Here is a 19,437-nt window from a genome sequence, read left to right on the forward strand (position 1 = left end):
GAAAGAGAAGAAATGTATTAACCATCCAAAGGCCTATTCTAGATATCAGTGCACATAGAGGAGAGGAATAATATTTGAACAAACCCTTACTGACTTAATGGTTGATATGATCCCAAGCAGGATTTAAAAAAAAAAATTAAAACATATATTCTCATTTTATGTTCCGTCTGCTGACATTCACATTAAGGTGAATAAGAGCGACGCTGATATTTCAGTTTCCTGCCATTGCAAAGCAGTTGAAAGATTGATTGGAAGGTATATCTGATTTTAAAATGTGTCTCTTGTACCTTGTTGAATTAACTGCATGGTAAAGTGATGAACTGAAAACCAAAATGTGTGTGAAACAGTGATTGGTAGTGTATCCTTAGGTGAATTACTGCCCCAGGTGGAGCTCAGTTAAACTATTGTCACACAGTGTAGTGGATTTCATTGTGACAAATTCCAGAAAAGTATCCACGGCTTGCCATCATCTGGGTGCGCCTCTAATTGCACCAGTTTAAAGTGTTGTGGGGCAGACCAACCAGACAGCACACCCTGGGGCAGTTTCCTCCCATGCTCATCTGATGGTCAGGCATTCACATTTCTGCAGTGTCTCAACCACAGAGCGTGCTCCCAGTTGTTTTTATTTTAATGCATATGTGCTCGTGCACATATAGGCAGTAACTAAAAAAACCCCCACCCAACAGTGGCAGAAATGGATCTGCAGATTCAGATTTCCCTTTCAGGTCCCTTTCACGGCAGGAGAGTTCGGACGTCCGGAAGAGTGGAGTGGAAGCACTGGCATCCGTAAAACTGGACTTTCCCTGGTGCCTGATTACTCTGCTTCCAAAGTGGGGCAACACGGGATGCTGACGACTAGGGCATGGAAGGCAGATGTTACTATATCACAGCAAACTGCTCATGTGACCACAGCCCATGACAGTCTGTTGCAGCAAAACAAAAAAGAGTCTCATGGAATCCTAAAGACTAACAGACATATTGTGGCATAAACTTTTGTGGACTAGAGCCCACTCCATCAGATAACTGAACAATTGGCAGATAAGTAATATTAAAACAGTGATACTCACTCAGTGGCTCAGGAACCACATGTGGCTCTTTGACATGCTAGTCAGAATTGTTTCCAATATATGAGAACAAAGAGCTGTCATATCTGACAATTCTAGCAATCTGACATATCTAGCAATACAATCTCTGAGAATTGTATTCCACAATGTGACAACCACCCCATGTTGCAGAAAAGCAAGCAAAGTCATTGACTGGTAGGGCTTGTGATTGGCAGGCAGTTCTCACCTTTAAAAAGCTGCTGCTGATGCAGGATGGGTAAGCTGTGAGCTTCCCTGAGCTGTGGGCCTGATTCCTGAGATGGCAGTAAAAGACCTGTCCTCTCCAACCCACCCCTTTTTTTCTGCAGCTTCTGTGCTCTCATCTCAGCATTGGGACAACTGCCGGGAAGTGAGCAAGCTGTTGGCAGAGAAGAGAAATTAAAACCACCATAGCAGCCACCAAAGAAAAGATCCAATTGTAGCATAAAGACGGTGGTTTTACTCTGCTTTCTACACAGTGAGTTGGTCCCGCTCTGGCGGCTTTGACCATCTCACTCTCTCACTTGACCTGCTGTGCCACATGCTGAGGAGAGAGGGAAAGGCAGAGAGGGCAGCCCTTCCCCTCGGTCAACATACACAAGGACTGGCCAAGATTCAGTAGTGGTGAGGAGAGTCAACCCTACATGCACAGAGGTATTCCACGATAGATAGCCGTGTTAGTCTGTCTGTAGCAGTATAAAAGAGCAAGAGTCCAGTAGGACGTTAAAGACTAACAAGGTATGAGCTTTCGTGAGTCACTGAAGAAGTGAGCAGTGACTCACGAAAACTCATACACTGCCACTTTGTTAATCTTTAAGGTGCTACTAGACTCTTGCTCTTTTCTAGAGATATTCCAGTAATTTTAAAAGTTATCGATAGTTACATATAATATTAATAGTTATATCTTAAATATTATGTGTGTGTTTGGCAGTACATGGGTATGCAGTAGTCATTTGTCTCTTTTGGTTCCTGGTAATTGTGAATGTGACTTTCCATTAGAGCAGTTCCCCTGGAGAAAATGGCTTCTTTGGAGGATGGACTCCGTGGCATTATACCCTGCTGAGGTCCCTCCCCTTCCCAAGCCCACCCCACCCCCCAGCTCCACACTCAGAATCTCCAGGTATTTCCCAAAACAGAAAATTATACAAACAAAACAGTGTTGTTTGTATAATTGTATAATTTTCTAGCTTTTACACTGTGTTCCCTGTTGTTTTTTTCTATTTCCCAAACCAGAGGTAGCAACCCATGGAGTGAGTACCATTGGCATAGAGAAAAACTGTAAATAGTGGCGAGTGAGTATTGACTTCACCAATCTTTCCCCCATCAATATATGTATTATTGTCAATATGTATTTTTCTGTTCCAGCTGAGGACCTACCTTTAGTCATCTAATGAAGTGGGCTCTAGTCCACAAAATTTATGCCACAATAAATCTGCTAGTCTTTAAACTGTCAGAAGACTCCATTATGGATTTCATTATTATCCAGCTTACTGTTTGATAAAACAATGAAATTAGAACCAACAGTTTCTGTGAGCAAAGGATAAACTTAGCTTATGGCTAGGTTGCATTTTTGCTGCTGCCATGATAACCTGACATGGCAAGAAGTGGAAGAAAGGACCATGAAGTACATTGTGTCTTTCCAAAGGGCTAGGGATACCTCAGTGCTTACCCTGCTCTTAAATCATTGGAAGGGTATCCTTCCTCTCACACTGAAAATGAAGAGCATTCTTCATCTTACTTTGATACGGTCTCTGCATTCTTAATCTTCTGGCTGCCTCACACATTTCCTTTAACTGCTTATCTCTTCTTTTTTCTGTTCATGTGAGTTTTCTGTCTTGGAGAACAACAGTATTTTGTGAGTGCCTAGTTCATGTTTGTTTTTTTCTCACACTTATCATAGGATAAGTCATAGGATCCAACCCATGGCATTTTTTGTGATATCTGTTCATTTTCAAATATAGGTGTTTAGGATTGCCAGCTCTGGGTTGGGAAATACCTGGAAACTTTGGGGGATGGAGCCTGAGGAGGGCGGAGTTTGGGGAGTGGAGGGACTTTGATGGGGTATAATGCCAAGGAGTCCACCGTCCAAAGTGGCTGTTTTCTCAAGGTGGATTGATCTCTGTCACCTGGAGATCAGTTGTAATCCCAGGAGATCTCCAGCCACCACCTGGAGGTTGGCAACTCTAAGCAAGTACAAACACTACAAGCCTGTAGAGCAGTGTCACTTTCATAAAAACAAAACAGCAGCCATTTGTAACCTCCCCAAACTTCTCCTTCAAGCCAGCTGCATACTCTCCAGTCCTTGGTGTACATAAGGCCTGTCCTGGCACAGAAACCTCCTATCATCCATGTTCATTGAAGAAGCATCTTCTGCTAGCTCTAGAAATATCAACTGTGTTCTTTAGCAAGCAATTAAGTTGAACAAAAGATTATTGCCTCTTTGCTTGATAACACAACTAGCAATTCTAAACTGTAGAAGGTAGAAGTATGAATTGGCTTTTAATGGCACATCACAGCATGGTGAGGATTGTGTTTGTGGGTTAAACACTGGTGAACTATCAAGAGACAAAAGCCATATGTTTTTGTATCAAAGTGGTCACTACCTAATAGCCGTGTGCTTCCAATTAAGCAATAAGAGTTCACTATTCCCTTCTATGGTCCTGCAGGAGAGACAGGGAACATTGGAACCCAGCTCAAAGAAAGAAAGTAGGAAGTAAAATGTAATGGGATTAAAAAAAGAAGACTTCATGCATGTCTGAAACCATGCTGTTCCTAACAAAGTGAAGACATCTCTCATAAGGAACTCATTTTGATAAACTGAATAATAAATTAAGCTATTAAATATATTTAAAGCCTATTAATCAACCCAACATTATGCAAATTAGTCACACCTGATGCCTAATTGAGCTCCTGTAACTGCCACAGAATTCTGAAACATGTGAATGATTTTTAAAAGCACATGAATCAACCACATTCAGGTTAAATTTATTCTGTATCATTTTCTGTCTATGCTTCCATTATCTCAGGCCTAAGCAAAATGTCGAGGGAGGAGAAAGGGACTGGAAGGGAATGGTGATTCATTCATGCACCTGCCCCATTCATGTATAAAGGAGGGAGGATGGTTTACTTTTACATTTAGAAGAAGAAGAAGAGATTGGATTTATACCCCACCCTTCACTCAGAGTCTCAGAGCAGCTTACAAACTCCTTTCCCTTTCCTTCCCCATGACAGAAACCCTGTGAGGTAGGTGGGGCTGAAAGAGTTCTTTCCAGAAATGTCTTTGAGAGAACAGCTCTGACAGAACTATGGCTTGCCCAAGGTCATCCAGAAGCTGCAAGTGGAGGAGTGGGGAATCAAACCCGGTTCTCCCAGATTAGAGTCCACGCACTTAACCACTACACTACACCAAAAAGAACAGGTAAGAGGAGCTAAACCCTGCCTCTTTCACTTCCTTACATCACTTTTCTCCATTGCTGGAAGCCTTTTACTTCTAGTCCACTTACGTTTGGTATTGGTGTTAGGCTGTAAAAAACAACAACAATGGAGTATGGCAAAGGGAATGACTCAGTGTTTAGCTCCCCTTACCTGCATGTTCCATTTTCTGTAAAAAAGAAGAAGTAGTCATCTCCACTTTATATGTGAAGGGACAAACACATAAATATGTGTAGATGTTACCCTCACATCTAGTTTAGCCTTCTTTGAGGGATATATAATTTCAAGTGCTCTGAAAATAATTTCTAATGAAACATACACTAAAACTAGTTAAGAAACTCCACTTAATGGAAAATAGGACAAAAAAAATCAGATTAATTTAAGTGAAATAGGCTTTTGTTTATTAATTTCTTGAGTTTACGTAATCTAAATGTGAAAAATACCATTTTACAATGTGAAGCTACAAATGTGGCCATTGTAAACTCCATGTTGTGAATCTCACATTTCAAAATGTGTATGTATATGTTTGCTGAAGTGATTTATTGTGATAATTACATAAGAACATAAGAGAAGCTAATGTTGGACCAGTCCAATGGCCCATCCAGTCCACCACTCTGTCACACAGTGGCCAAAAATACCAGGTGCCATCAGGAGGTCCAGCAGTGGGGCCAGGACACTAGAAGCCCTCCCATTGTTGCCCCCACCCAAGCACCAAGAATACAGTGCATCACTTGCCCCAGACTGAGAGTTCTTATCTATACCTTGTGGCTCCAGGCAGGTCCTGGAGAGGTCCTAGAATCTATATATCTGTTTCCCAAGTGTAGTCCCCATCTGTGGATAGCTACACCCATGGATGGGGCCACACTTACCCCAAACAGATTTTTCTACAAACTTGGAGGATCCCCTAGGTTTCCAGAAAAATCTGAAAAGTTAAAAAAAATATACCATTGGGTGTTTAAATTCCTCCGAATTAAATAAAGCATTGTCTGCGCATGGTGCAGGTGGAGAAGGGCAGGTCGCTTATTGCTACAGCAGTGGTGAATGTGGTGGCGACAAAGCCCAGAAACCGCCAGTGAGCCCGATCATGGCGGTGGAACCCAGGAGCTTGCAGCAGACCCAGCTGTGGCAGAGGAGGAACCTGGGATTTGCCAGCAGGGAGCCACTCTGGGCCTGGCCATGGAGGTGACGAAGGCCAGGAGCTGCCAGCAGGCCTGGCCATGGCTGCAGTGGAGCCTGAGAGCTACTCTGAGCCCAGCTGTGGTGGCAGTGGAGCCTGGGAGCCACTCCTGGCCCGGCTGATGCAGTGGCAGAGCTCAGAAGCCCCTCCAGTCTCAGAGCAGCTCCCAGACACTACTACTACCAGAGCTAGGCTTCAAGGGAGTTGCGCCAGATGGCCATTGGGGGATGGGATTCTCCGCCATGAGTTTTGCATGCCCTCCTCTTGTTACAACTGATTTTCAGAATACAGAGATCAGTTCCCCTTCATTTTTTGGGGTGTCTCAGATTATACGACCACCTCTTTCCTGCTCCTTTGTCTTCCGAGCCTTTGTCTCCGTCTCCCGAGTCGCTGCCGTCACTGCTACTCAGTTCTTCCCATTTAGGGAGTTCTGCTTCTTCTTCCGTGCTAGCATGTCTTTTCAAAAAGTCCTGAGCTTTGAACATGAAGTCAATCCTTTCTCTTTTATCTTCAAATTTGAAAGTTAGTCCTTCTGGAATCAACCACCTGTAGTTAATTTGATGGTTTTGTAAGAATAAGGTCAGTCCTTTGTACGCTTTCCTCTTCATTCTAATTTCAAATGGAACATCTTTTAAAATCCTTATTTTCTGCTCTCCAATTTCCAACGTTGATGTTGATGTCGCTCTCAGAATCTGGTCTCTTGTCCGCTGTTTAGTGAATTTGACTACCAATTTGACTACCACTTCCACCGGCAAATTGTTTTTCTTTGTAAAGTTGGAATAGGCTCTGTAGGCCATATCCATCTCTTCGCTTAATTTATTCGCTTCAATGCCAGTCAGTGGTGCCAAAGCATCTGCCAAGATACTTCTGAGGTCTTCCTTTTCCATTTCCTTGATGCCTTGAAATCGGAGAGTTAAATTTGATTTTTCCATTTGTAACATCATTATTTTTTTATCTTGTTGTTCTTGATGTTTTTCCATTTTATTGTCCTTTTTCTTAATTTTTTGCGTATCTTCCATTGATACCAGATATTTCTTTGCAATTTCCTCCATATTCTTTGCTGTTTCAGTCATTTGCTTCTGCTGGCTGCTAAGCACGCTTTCCATGCTTGTCAATTGTTTCTGCTGGTTGCCAAGGACGCTTTCCATACCTGACAACGTTTGATTTATTTTTTGGATTTGCTCCAGCAGAGGGCGCAGAAGTTCACTATCTTGCTGATTGACAGCTGACTCCGGAAGGCGGGGATTAGTGCCGGAAGTTCCTCCTGCCTTCTTCACAAATTTCTCCGGCAACTTTTTCTGCCCCGACATCTTTGTTCAGATGTTTACTTTTCAAAAGTTCGTTCCGCGCAACTTCAAATGGGCTCTTTTCCCCTTTTCTATCAACAATCTCCCAAAAGGTAACTTGCTTTTCACACTTTCACCTCCCCCCCTCTTTTTCTTGTTAGTACAGTCTCTTTCTATTAAGGGGGAGGGCTTTCCACCCGCTTCCCTTCTGATCAGCGGGGGGGGGTGCGCTTAAAACGCTACTTTCGTTTCGATCGCCAACTCACAGTTGCTGCCGATATTTGTTTTTCTTATCGCTCGATCGCTTCATCACTCTGCGAAGTCCCGGCAGTGTTGCTAGGTCCTCTTTCAGGGCACTGCCGCGGCAGGGTCCATAGGGGCTTGGGGAGAGCCTCAATTTCCAGCCAATTAGGGCCGGTAAAGAGGCTCTACTCCGGTGCGCCCCAGCTTCGGAGCCTTTAACTAAGGCTCCTTAGGATCTCCGCTTGTGCGGATCCCACCCTGGCCGCGCGTGGGCGAGATGACTCTGGGAGCCCCCCAAGAGTTCGTCTGCCATTCGCTCCGCCAAAACCGGAAGTCGTAAGTCGTATCAGAAAATTTCCTTTGCACAATGTGCTAACTCACTGTTAGCTGAACATTAGTTCGGGATTACCAGGCCCTAGTACAGGTGAAAGAGAGGATGCTGCCAAGCATATCAAGAATCCTGAAGGCCAGACCACACATGGTGCTCGTGAGGCCTGTTTGTTTGAAAACAGCTTCCCATGGGTCGCTGACCTTTCTCCCAGTTATGACATTTAGAACACTGTATAGATTAAGGATTTTGTGTGTATCTTCACATTTTTTTTACCATAGCTAGAGCATTAGAATGAGACATGGAGATGCACAGTTTGATGCCCCTAATCCACGTGGTATTTCAATACCTTGTGGCAAGGAACAAGAAACAATTTGGGGTAGTGTCCTTTATACTATACTAGGGAAAAGGCCCATTGTGGAAATAAATACAATGGCCTCTAGAAAGAGGCTCTGGGCGGGTGCCCCGGCCTTTGACACTCAGTGTCAATTTGCTGTGGTGACCTCAGCAGGGTATAATGACACTGAGTCTACCATTTTCTCCAGAGGAACTGATCTCTGCTACCTAAAGAACAGTTGTAATTTTGAGTGATCTCCAGCCCTCACCTGGAGATTGGCAACGATGGTTCCCCAGAAGAGAATAGTTGGTTTGGAGGGTAGAGCCTATGGCTTTGTACCTGTCCGAGGTCCCACACCTCCTGAAACCTCACCCTCTCCAGGCTCCATCCCTCACCTCTCCAGGAATTTCCCACCTGGAGTTGGCAACCCTATCTCCTTCCCAGCCAACCATCAACCTACCTTTATTTCCCCCCTCACTCTTCAGCTTTCCACCCCACACACACCTGCAGCCTCTCCCGTGCTCTGAAGCCCTGACTGCTATGTCACATTGGCTGTCATATGGGGGCCTCTCAGCAGCATATAAGGATACAGAGCCCACCATTTTCTCCAGGGGAACTGATCTCTGCCATCTGGAAAGCAGTTGTAATTCTGAGGGATCTCCAGCCCTCACCTGAAGATTGGACACATTTTACCTCAGAACAGAAAACTGTTTAGAATGTTAGAGGCAAAAGCCAATCAAGTCGCATATGCAAACGACTTCTATGTTCTGAGGCAAAGGCCAATGAGGCTGCATATGCAAATAACCTCTGTGTTCTGACTGGCTATGGGGGGAGAGGAACAGCAAAATGTTTAGAATGTTGGAGGCAGGACTCAGGCAAAGCAGCCAGTGGATAGGGAGACCCTCTGAATGACAGATCAGAGAGTGAACTGATTTTGGAGCGTGTGGAATGTTCTATAAAAGTGCCACCACCATTCGGCTCTTATTTATAAGGGAGATGTTTACAGGGATGCAAGCCCTTACCTGAAAGGTACAGCCTCAAGACTGAGAAAGCAATATTGGGGTGGGAAGACTATCTGAGGTTGTACATGCAACAGATGTTTGAAAGATGCAGAAGTTGCATGGGCAGAAGGGTCAAATAGTGGGACCGTTATATCCCATATAATTTACATCTGATGTGCAGACGGACATGATGAGTATGGAAGCTTTCACCTAATGACTGTAAGGCCTACTCAGGAGGTAAGCCTGCTCGTTGATCATCTGTTTCTATGTCCAGTACTATACTGGGTATTTGTATTTTTTTTTTTTAGACCAAAATAGGTGCAGTGCAAAATCAGATGACAATAGGTCAATTTGAGGAGCACAAGATTTGCCAAGCAGGTTAAGTCGGATTTGTACTATGGAACATGTACATGTAACAATGAAGAAACCAGGAGCAAGGAAAACAAGTTCTAGTAAAAGATCAATCACAGTATCCTATCCTGCAGTTTCAGTGAACCTACAAATAAACATCTTCTCTCACTCCCTGTCCTCATCCCTGCTGAATGATGCTCCACCTTTCAACCAGGCAGTGGCACAGCTGGAGCTCAGCACAAGTTACAGTGAACACATGTATAATTCGTGTACAGGGTATGTTTGATGATTCTGTATACATGTGTTGAGTAAGATTCAAAGCACATACAGCTGAATGTATGGTTGAACTGTCACATCCAGAAACCAGACCCAGTTTCATTTGTAAAGTAAATATGCATTGGGTCTTTCTTACAAACAGATATATGCATGTACATGTAGATTGTACATGGATTCAGTGTAACATGCAAACAGGAAAAAGTGCAGCTTTTTTTTTTATCCTTGCAACACTTATGACATGACATGGCATCTTCAAGTATCCCTCCTTCTACGAAACTATAAAAAGGTTAGGATTCCTGTCCCTTATTGAGTCTGATCTTTGAAATTCCGCACAGTACTGTATACCAGTAAGCCAATACTCATTGGCAGTGTCCATTAAATATTTATTTGGTATGTTGTGAGTCACTGCAATAGGGAAGCTGAAACTATTGTTAATAAACTTTTCCAGTCTTATGATCTGTTGTGTCCTGAAAACTGGATAGTGTCTAATTTTAACTTTCCAAATCTTCCATATCACTGTACGTTTTAAAGAATTGCAATCAAATTATGTGTAAGTTTGTGAGAAGTTTCACTGATTTCATAGGCTTTATTCCAAAGTGTTTGGGATTGCCGCTTAAATCATTTGGAGGGGGGAAATAGAAAGAAAGAGAAAGGGGGGGTTGTGCCCATAAATATATCAAAATTCAAAACTTCTATCGGCTTTGTACTGTAACCAAGTGACCAACTTATATTAGATTCCCTTTTGCCATCTTGGTCACAGCTAACATTCTACTGGAACTTATGTCAGTGACTAAAATAACCCAACTAATTTCAAGCGGCAAGTGTCTTAGTGAGTTGCCAGTCAGAGAACTGTATGAGTAAGAAAACTGTAGCTCAGAATCTCCAGGACAAGGGAAATAGGCCTAAACTTAATCTCAAGAATAGCACAGCTCTGATGCAGCTTTTAAAAACATTGTTCGGTCTTGTTAAACATTTGTTACTAGCAATGCAAAAGCAGTTGCCCAAGAACTGAAAATGGATCTGTCTGCGAGTTGCCTGGATTTTGTATCAGCACGTTGTCTGAGTTACTAATTCAAAGTAACTGGTTTGACTGAGAAGGGGAAAAAGAGGGGGCTGTTAATAATCTGCCAAATGGATGAATGAAAACCATCCTTTCAAAACAATCAAGGTAGGACATGCTCTGGTGGGAAATAATGAACAAAACATGGGCTTGGGAGGAAGACCTGGGAGTGTGTGATTTTAAACCCGAGGTCCTGCAAATTCATTCTTGAGTGTATATTTTTAAAGGGGCCATATTTCATGGCTGTGAACATTCACGTTGGAACAGGGTACTTTATTCATTTGCATGCTGCATGTTCTGTCAGGGAAGACTAGATGCTTAATTACTGTATATTTAGACTATCTTGTTGAAGGCAGACTTTTCATTCTTTCTGATGTAACAGCCTGTATATCAAACTTTTGTGATAGTTGACATAATCTTTGATCATTTGCATTATTATGTTATTTGAAAGAAAGAACTGTACCTCCTTTTTGTTTTCTGGGTGCAAAACCATAATTTTCGTGTATTTGATCTTTATCAAAAAGGTTAAGAGGTAACCTTTAGCATTTTTTAAAAGCTTTTTTTATAAGTGAAAAATAATACACATTCCGTAGGAAGGTCTGAGACAGTGCCACTGTTCTATTTATAGTTCATAGTATGATTAAAAATAGATGTTAGACATAGATTATTACATTGCTTTGGCTGAAAGGTTTGGCTGGTATTGTAAAGTGTCATATTTAATATGTCTTAATAAACCTTTGGTAAAAAGAATAAGACATGTAATTCTATGAAAAGGTATCTTTACATTCACACCCAGACCCCTGTCCATGTTAATCACATGACTGTCCAATTTGAACAACTATTGGATGAGAAATTTAAAATATTATTGTAAACACTAATAATAGCCCAGATTGAGGCTAATTGAGGAAACTATGTTCCATCAGTTTTCACTCTTATTTTATCTTGAAGTGAGGTCACGTGAAGGTTATTCTTTGGACAATCTCTTGTACGTTATCATTATAGCTTGTGTAGTTCCCCCTTTTCCAGTAGCTGTTTTCTCCACATATTTATTCTTCACAATTTGGGTAAGGCAGTAGTTTTACTATTTGCCTGAGAATTCTTCATGACTTCAGTTAAATACAGAATCAAGAGTGCAACCTTAAGCGCACATAATAGGGAGTAATTCTCCCTTCAGTCAGTGGAAATTCTAAGTAAATATGGATAGAATCTGGGTAAAGTAGTTTAGATGGGGATGGAAAACCATCCCAGATTTGGGGAGGGAGGAGAAGAGAAACTATTTGCTGACTCAGCTTGTTTTTAATGTGATTTGCAGTTTGGGTTGTCAGACACCCCCCCCATGGGGGTGGGGGTCCCCTGCTGCCAGGCCCCACTGATCAGCAACCCTATTTGCAATTGAAGAATGAACTAGATGTTCAGCTATGCAATATTTACAGTGTGATCCTAAGCAGAGTTACATCCTTCCAAGTCAGTGAAGTCAAAGGGGCTTAGAAGGGTGTAACTCTACTTAGGATGACACTGCTAGTAGTCAGACTCCATTCCACCTGCTCTCTTTGCATATTAAGGAAAGGATGACCTTTCCTGAGATGAAGACTATTCCACAGTTGCCTAGTTATAAATTGGTTTGATGTGATCTTTGCTCTGTACCCATCCAGAGGTGCAGGAGGAAATAATTATGTACTCTGCGCTAGGACCCCAAAATTCTAGCTATGCCTCTGTCAGAACAGGTTTTTCTTTTCTTAATTTCGTAAGATGAAAGAAGAATGGTGTAGTTATGGTAGAATCCTAATATGGAGATATTACAGTGCATCTGAGATTTTAAAGCAATGTAATGATATGAGAATGTATCCTGATCCCCATATTAGTCAGGTTGCCAGCTCTGGGTTGTGAAATACCTGGAGATTTGGGGGGTGGAGCCTGAGAAGGGCAAGTTTGGGGAGGGGAGGGACTTCAGTGGGGTATATTGCCCTAGAATCCACCTTCCAAAGTGGTCATTTTTTCAAGGTGTACTGATCTCTGTTACCTGGAGATTAGTTGTAATCCCAGGAGATCTCCAGCTACCGCCTGGAGGTTCGCAACTTTGCATATTAACCTACCCATCTGTAGAGATGTGCTTCAGAGGTCCTAATCTGAGTGGTGTCACCTGCTGAAGATGTTTTGGTTGTGGAACTTTCAGGCCACTGCTATTTGCTTGGTACCAAGGTTATGAATGCAAAATTGTTGCTTTTATAGGTGTTTTGTTGATTCTACTAGTTTTCCTTTATCTCTGAGGGATGATTATGGTGGGCATGTAGAGGAAGCTTCTAGTACTGTTGTAAATTGTTTAAAGAGATTTTATGCGGATTTCTTGATTTACACTTTGTCTTACATATATATTTTCCTTGGATTTCTGTGTCTGACGGTTTTTCTCCCTGATTCTTTGGAAGCCACCTCAGTTCTAAAGCTAAGACTGCAAATATAAATATTTTAAATGAATAATAATAAAATAACAGTAAAGGAATTAAGAATAAAAATAAACTGATGTGCTAAAAAGCTATAATGTGTAATCCAATATGCTGAAGAATATTCGCTATCCTTCCAAAATAATTCGCTCTTACTGGCTCTTGGTGATTTTTGCATTAAATGTGTATTGTTTATTAGCTTGCCGTCTTGATCTCTGAGTAGGATTTTATTTTCTGTTTGTTACTTGAAACCTCATTATTTCAAGGGCCATAGTTGCCTCACCCGGAAATCTCTCTCATTCCACCAACTTGGCACGTTTCCTCTAGAGGCAGCTGACATCCAGCTGAATTCCTGTCTTCTTCTATTGGATTTTGTAGTGCAGGGAGATTTAGAAGAGGCTGCCTATCCAGTTGTTTGATGGTTCTCTTTTTGAACATAACAGCAACATAATGTACCAGACACAGCAGTAAACTATCTGAGGCACACTGGGTGGCAACCCAAGAAAGGGCCTTTTTGGTGATACCAAAACTGTGTGGAATTTCCCATGGAGATCCATCTGTACCTCTATAACTTTTCTTCTGCCACCATATGAATACTTTCGAGTGTATAGCATTCCCTTTATGTGTTTGTGTGTGTGTAGGAAATACATGTATATTGTTTTGGGTGTGTGTGTATGTGTGTATATGTATGTATGTGTGTTTATATATATGTATATATGTGTGTGTGTGTGTACACACACACACATAGAAAGAGAGAGGGGAGGGAGAGAGTAAAGTTGATGTTTAATGTCTTTTTAATTGTTTGCTGCCTTGAGGGCCTTAATTGGATGAAAGGTGGGATGAACATCTTTTAAATAAATAAACTATAGCATAAAGTCTTTCAGAAACTTTCTCCTCATAGTTAGTTCCTGTTTTGCCACCTTGTGCCTGAAAGCATATATGCTCCTTAGTCATTAATAATTTAGTACACTGTTATCTCACCCTTGGGGCTGCAGTGGCTCAGAGGTTAAGATGCTGAGCTGCAGACCGGAATTGGTGGGAACACTATGGATTTTCTGGTGATTCTAGAGCTACCTATGCCACTTCCATTTTTTTCAACCAGGAATGATGTAATGCTACAGCCAGCATCACAGGCCTTCCCCATATCCCCATCCACAACTCTCCTGCCGGTTACCAGGCACTGCCTGGCAACCCTGTTGATGTAATGTTAATATTCTAATCAAACTTACAATTGCAAGGAGGTAATTTGGATATAAAATTTTATTCTGAATTATTATTTTGGTATACTCCAAAGAAAGTAATAATATTGGTTTCAGTGTTGAGGTTCCATCTCTCAAATAGGTGAAGAATTACTGTGTCATAATACAAATGCACTTGTAAATGTTTTCATGATACCAGTAGGAGTTGTCATGCAGATATTTGGAGCAAAGTACCACAAGTATGTTGGCAGTGTGCAGTTATTACATCAACAGCAAACTGTTTAGAATGTTAGAGGGAAAGGCCAGTGAGGCCACATATGCAAACGACCTCCGTGTTCCGAGGCAAAGGCGAATCAGGTCACATATGCAAATGACCTCTGTGTTCTGACTGGCTGTGGGGGAGGAGAGGAAGAGCAAACTGTTTAGAATGTTGGAGGCAGAACTCCTCCAAAGCAGCCAGTGGATAGGGAAGACCCTCTGAATGACAAATCAGAGAGCGAACTGATTTTGGAGCGTGTTGGAACGTTCAGGGGAGTCCATGACCAAAATAGAATTATATATACAGGAGGATATCCTACTTTTTCCTGTAATGGAGACCTAAAGCAGATTATCACACCCTTCTCCACCCCTCCACCTTATCCTCACAATACCAACTCTGGGAGTAGGTTAGGCTGAGAGATTGTGGTGAGCCCAAGATCACCTTGCAAGGTTCCATGGCGGATCAGGGATGCCAACTCTGCCATTCTAACTGCTGTGCCAGATTGGCTCTTGAGTGTTTACAGTTCTTGCAGAATGACAGGGCAAAAAATGCATAAGCTTATATGTTTCCCTCTCTCCTATCATTACTTATTGATTTAGATTATTTGCTGCTCTCCTTATTTACTGTCCTCCTATTTGCTCTTTGCAGATAGTCCTCCCAGAGCACCACTTGGCTCTGTTGTAGGAGGGAGGGAACACACAGTAGCTTGTGACTGTGGGAGACAAAGGAAAGTGAGAAGGAGGGCATCATGCCCAAGGGTAGCAGCAGTCCCAACTGTGTTAAATTAGATGGTGGAACAGCTTCATCATGCAAAGTTACGATGTAAAACTCAGTTATCTTCATTTTCTAGTGTGATTTCCCACACATACATGCTTTTGTGCATCTGTCCCTTGTGTTTGTATTTAGTGGTGTGTTTTTTTCCACAAAAAAAGAACATACATATTTGTGGTGGTTGTGCAGTTTTGTGTTCTCTGTACTAATGGGTTCAAGTGAGGATGGCTTCCTGGTCTGTTAATCAGGTTACAGCAGATTTGGAGAAAGGTTAAGCATCCTGGAAGAGGTCCAGGAAGAAACAACCATAGTCCAGGGAGTGCCAATGTTGTATAACCTTTCCAGAAAGAATCATTCCAGATGACTAAGATGAGCTGACCAGAAAGAGTCAAGCACTTCAAGAAAGACTTGGATAGAAAATGTATGTGGTAGTACTGATAAGAAACGGTGTGAAAGTTAAATTTCTTTCTGAGAGATGGTATCAGCACTCCAGTGGTTCCAATGGAAAGTTAGATCTATCATCTTAGGTTTTAATATATCACATCTCTGCTACAATGCTATACTTCTGTTTCTTGACTAATGCCTGCTGAATTTCTTAAACGTACTAGTCTGTATCCTACTATTCTGCTCAGCAGAATATGAAGCTTTCCTCCTTCCCAGTGTTGAAGGTCTTCTGCTGGCAGAACAGCTGCTTAAGTACAGGGAGGATCCTTAATGAAGGAATGTTTCTATAAAGTACTGGGACTGATGCGTAGCGTAGTGATTTCAGCTCATACTTTATTGTAGATGGAAGAACAAGAGATACCTTTGCTGGCTCGCAGGCCGGCTTACATTCGCAACTTACACTACGCGCGTGCACACACACACACACACACACACACATGATTGGATATTTACAGTGCAATCCCGAGACCATAGGTCCCTCCTAGGATTCTAGCGTCCCCATAGGTGCATGCTAGGATCCGTTTAGGCTATTGTCTCTTGAAGTGAAGCTCGTGTCCTTAGCCCGACCATGTGTTTGCCCGACCACATTCGCGGGCTTCCCCGGGTACACAACAGTTTCAAGCTTTGCTAAAGAGAATTCTAGGATGCAGGCCATTGCACTTCGTTTTTCTGAAGGAATGGATCTATTGATTGCAGTGATTTCAGTTATAGTACTGATAATAGTGATGATATGATTTGTTCATATATTCCAAACATTGATTTAACAGGTTTCAAATATGTCAATGACTACGCACAACAATTTTATTGTGTACTGATAACTAGCAAAAGACCTTGTGCAGGAAGTGGTCAACGGGCTTGAAGCAAATTTTGTCTGCACCATGAACTTGCAGTTTTTCTGCCCTTTATCAGCCTGCTGGGAAGCATAATGCTAGCCTAAGGTAACTTATGAGGTACTAAGTGTATGACATTTCATCACTCAGGAGTATCATGAGGATTGTCTTAAGTAAGTAAACCAAGCAATGCAACTATATTTTAAAAGCAAGTTTAAGAAAATGATGTTACGATTGGTCTGCACATGACCCATAAAGAAGGTAGCTGATTCTGCAGGGCCACAACTCAAAAAGCTTTGTCCCAAGTTCTAATCTCTCTCCCTTTGACTGGTAGTGAATTTGCTCCAGATGCGTTAAGACACTTCCTTAGTAGTTGATAATTGCTGGATCAATACCAGCTGTACAGTGGTGGAAAGTATGGCTGCCAGACTATGCCTGACAACCAGTGGAAGGGTTGGGAGCAGGGACATGGGGGGGGGGGGATGATGTCAGCTGCACCACTACATCACTTCTGGGGGAAGTAACTTAGGATAGCTCTAGGAATCCATAGAGTTTCTGGCAATTCCTAGAGCTATCCTGCATCACTTCTGGGTTTTCCCTTGAAGTAGGGTTGCCAGACGCCCCATTGGAGGCAGGGTCCCCCGCTGCCAGGCCTTGCCTCCCAGCTGCTGATCAGATGGCAGGCGGGGATCTTACCAAAAGAAATAGGAAAGCCCAGGCCACGTTGCCAGCATCACACAGGAAGTGATGCCATCACACCAGTGACATCTAGGGTTGCCAAGTGTATCTTCGCCGGGAGCGGGGGGCTCCAGGCCGGCGTCTTGTGTGTGCGCGCGCTGCACGCACGTCACCTGGAAGTGACGGGAGGACGCCAGGCACGCTGGGGGCGGGGCCACAGCCATACAAGGGAAAACCATAGAGTTTTCCCTTGTATGGCCGTGGCCCCGCCCCCAGCGTGCCTGGTGTCCCCACGTCACTTCCGGGTGACACGCACGTCGGGGTGAAGTTCCCCCTGGGGCCTGATCCGGCGGCGCCGGGGAATGGGCCTCTGGGGCGGGGGTTTCCCCGCCCCTCGGGGGGACTTGGGATCCCTAGTGACATCCTGGCAACACTCTAGTCTTTCAAAAATCTCTGTGGTAGAAGCTGTTTTTACTATAGAGATTTTGCCCAGATACCAGAGCATCACAGTGATGTCACTTTGTGTGTGATGCCAGCAACATGGCCTGGGCCTTCCTCTTTCTCCTGGTAAGTTCCCCCATCCCCCATCAGAGGCCAGAAGGGACCTGGCAACCCCACCCTGAAGTGACATGGTAATGCAGATGACATGACCATTTTCCCCCTCCTGCTGCTGCTTGGTGTGGCAGGCAACTAGGGCTGCCAGATGGAGGCCTCCTACCATAGCAGGAGGCTTGGCTGCTCTACTGGGAGTGGGCCTGGAAAAACTTTCAGAGCTGCTTGTAGAAATAGAAATAAGAATAGAAATAGAGTAAGACCAGAGTTGCACAAAATCTGAATTGCCAGTATTTCACTAAAAACTATAACTGACTATTAGCTTCTGTGGATGCAAGGTAGTATTGCTCTGTCTGTATGCTGAAAGCTTTTGCATTGGAACATAGCATGAAAAACAGTTCAGTTTTATCCTGGACAATGATGATTATATTAGGTGTGTAGCCTTTTTGAGTGGCACTCAGTCAATTAGAATTCATAGGGCTTAACTATTGATTCCCAGCAGCCAATCAGCATGTTTTCTGGCCACTGCTCTGAGGTGATCTGGAATCTGGGTGACTGCAGGCAGCGGCAACTCTCTGAGCCCCCACCCTTTGAAAGAGGTGGAAGCCAATTCCATTCCCCTTCCCCTGAGGCTGAGAAAATTCCTAGAAACCTGAGGAATGTCTGTTCTCAATTAACCTAATGGGTACAAGAAGAAGAACCTCTGTTGTTGCAATACTTTGTGTAGTACCCTCATGGACCACTAGCTGTTAGGGATGCCAGCCTTCAGGTGGGGCCTGGGAATCTCCAGGAATTACAGCTCATCAGAGATCAGTTCCCCTGGAGAAAATGGATGCAATGGAGGGTGGATTCTCTGGCATTGTACCCCACTGTTCTTCCCAGGCTCTACCCCAAATCTCCAGGAGTTTCCCAACCTGGCGCTGGTAACCCTAACCCCCTGTCCCATGCCAGTGGCCAGGGGAGACCTGGCAATCCTACAAGTGGTGCCCAGATACTAATTTGAGAAATGCTGTGCTATATAAATACTAAATAATAAATAAATAAATAGCACCCCACTAAAAAAAATTAGACCTTCACAGTTCCACAATAGAACTACATTTTTAAAACAAGTTTGCTTAGTAGCTAGTAATGGAGAGCTATCATGATTTAAATCTGTGCTTAGTCATGAAGCTCATTGGTGATCTTGGGCCAATCACTATTTCTCACCTCAGAGAGTTGCTGTGAAAATAAACTGGGAAGGGACAGCCATATTCATTGGCCAATACTGTTTAGTACTATTCAGAAGAAACACAGTGTAAAAATGTATAAATCTGTATGCAGTGTTACAGATTCGGGTCAACAATGATAACCCCATCTAAACATAAAGATGCATTTTAATACCAAAAGAACTATGTTGTAAAATACTTCTTGTCTCTTAAGGAGTGTCTGTACTCAGCTTGAAATTTCTATCACCAGAAGAATTTATAATATTAATAAACTAAAGATCAACATCACAGACACGCTCTTAAACCATCAATTTGTTTTTCAAGTAAGCTTGTCATATGCAATGAGTAAGGGCTTATTTCTTGGAGGGGTTTACCATGAAATGAAAGAACATAAACCAAAGTACATTTGCTTCTGTCACCGTTGTTAACTGTGGAGCGCAAGAACCTTTCATCTTCCACTAGATTTCGCATACGTCTCTGCAGCTCTG

At 42.8% G+C, this 19,437-nt stretch overlaps 1 protein-coding gene across 2 annotated transcripts in view; it reads left to right on the top strand.

Moving 5' to 3' along the window:
* The window catches only part of AKAP6 (A-kinase anchoring protein 6), a 325,414-nt gene that overhangs the window by 33,795 nt on the left and 272,182 nt on the right, over positions 1-19,437 (top strand). The window contains exon 1 of one of the 2 annotated variants that reach the window (XM_015415203.1): positions 10,378-10,681. The exons of the other annotated variant lie outside the window; for it this stretch is intronic. Within the exon in view, the coding sequence (XP_015270689.1) occupies positions 10,649-10,681 (33 nt within the window). The 5' untranslated portion in view covers positions 10,378-10,648. Of the gene's footprint in view, positions 1-10,377; positions 10,682-19,437 lie in introns of those variants that run through there. 2 annotated transcript variants of the gene reach the window in all.

Source organism: Gekko japonicus, unplaced genomic scaffold, assembly GCF_001447785.1.
Source record: "Gekko japonicus isolate JY-2015 unplaced genomic scaffold, Gekko_japonicus_V1.1 scaffold83, whole genome shotgun sequence".
Lineage (NCBI taxonomy): Eukaryota > Metazoa > Chordata > Lepidosauria > Squamata > Gekkonidae > Gekko > Gekko japonicus.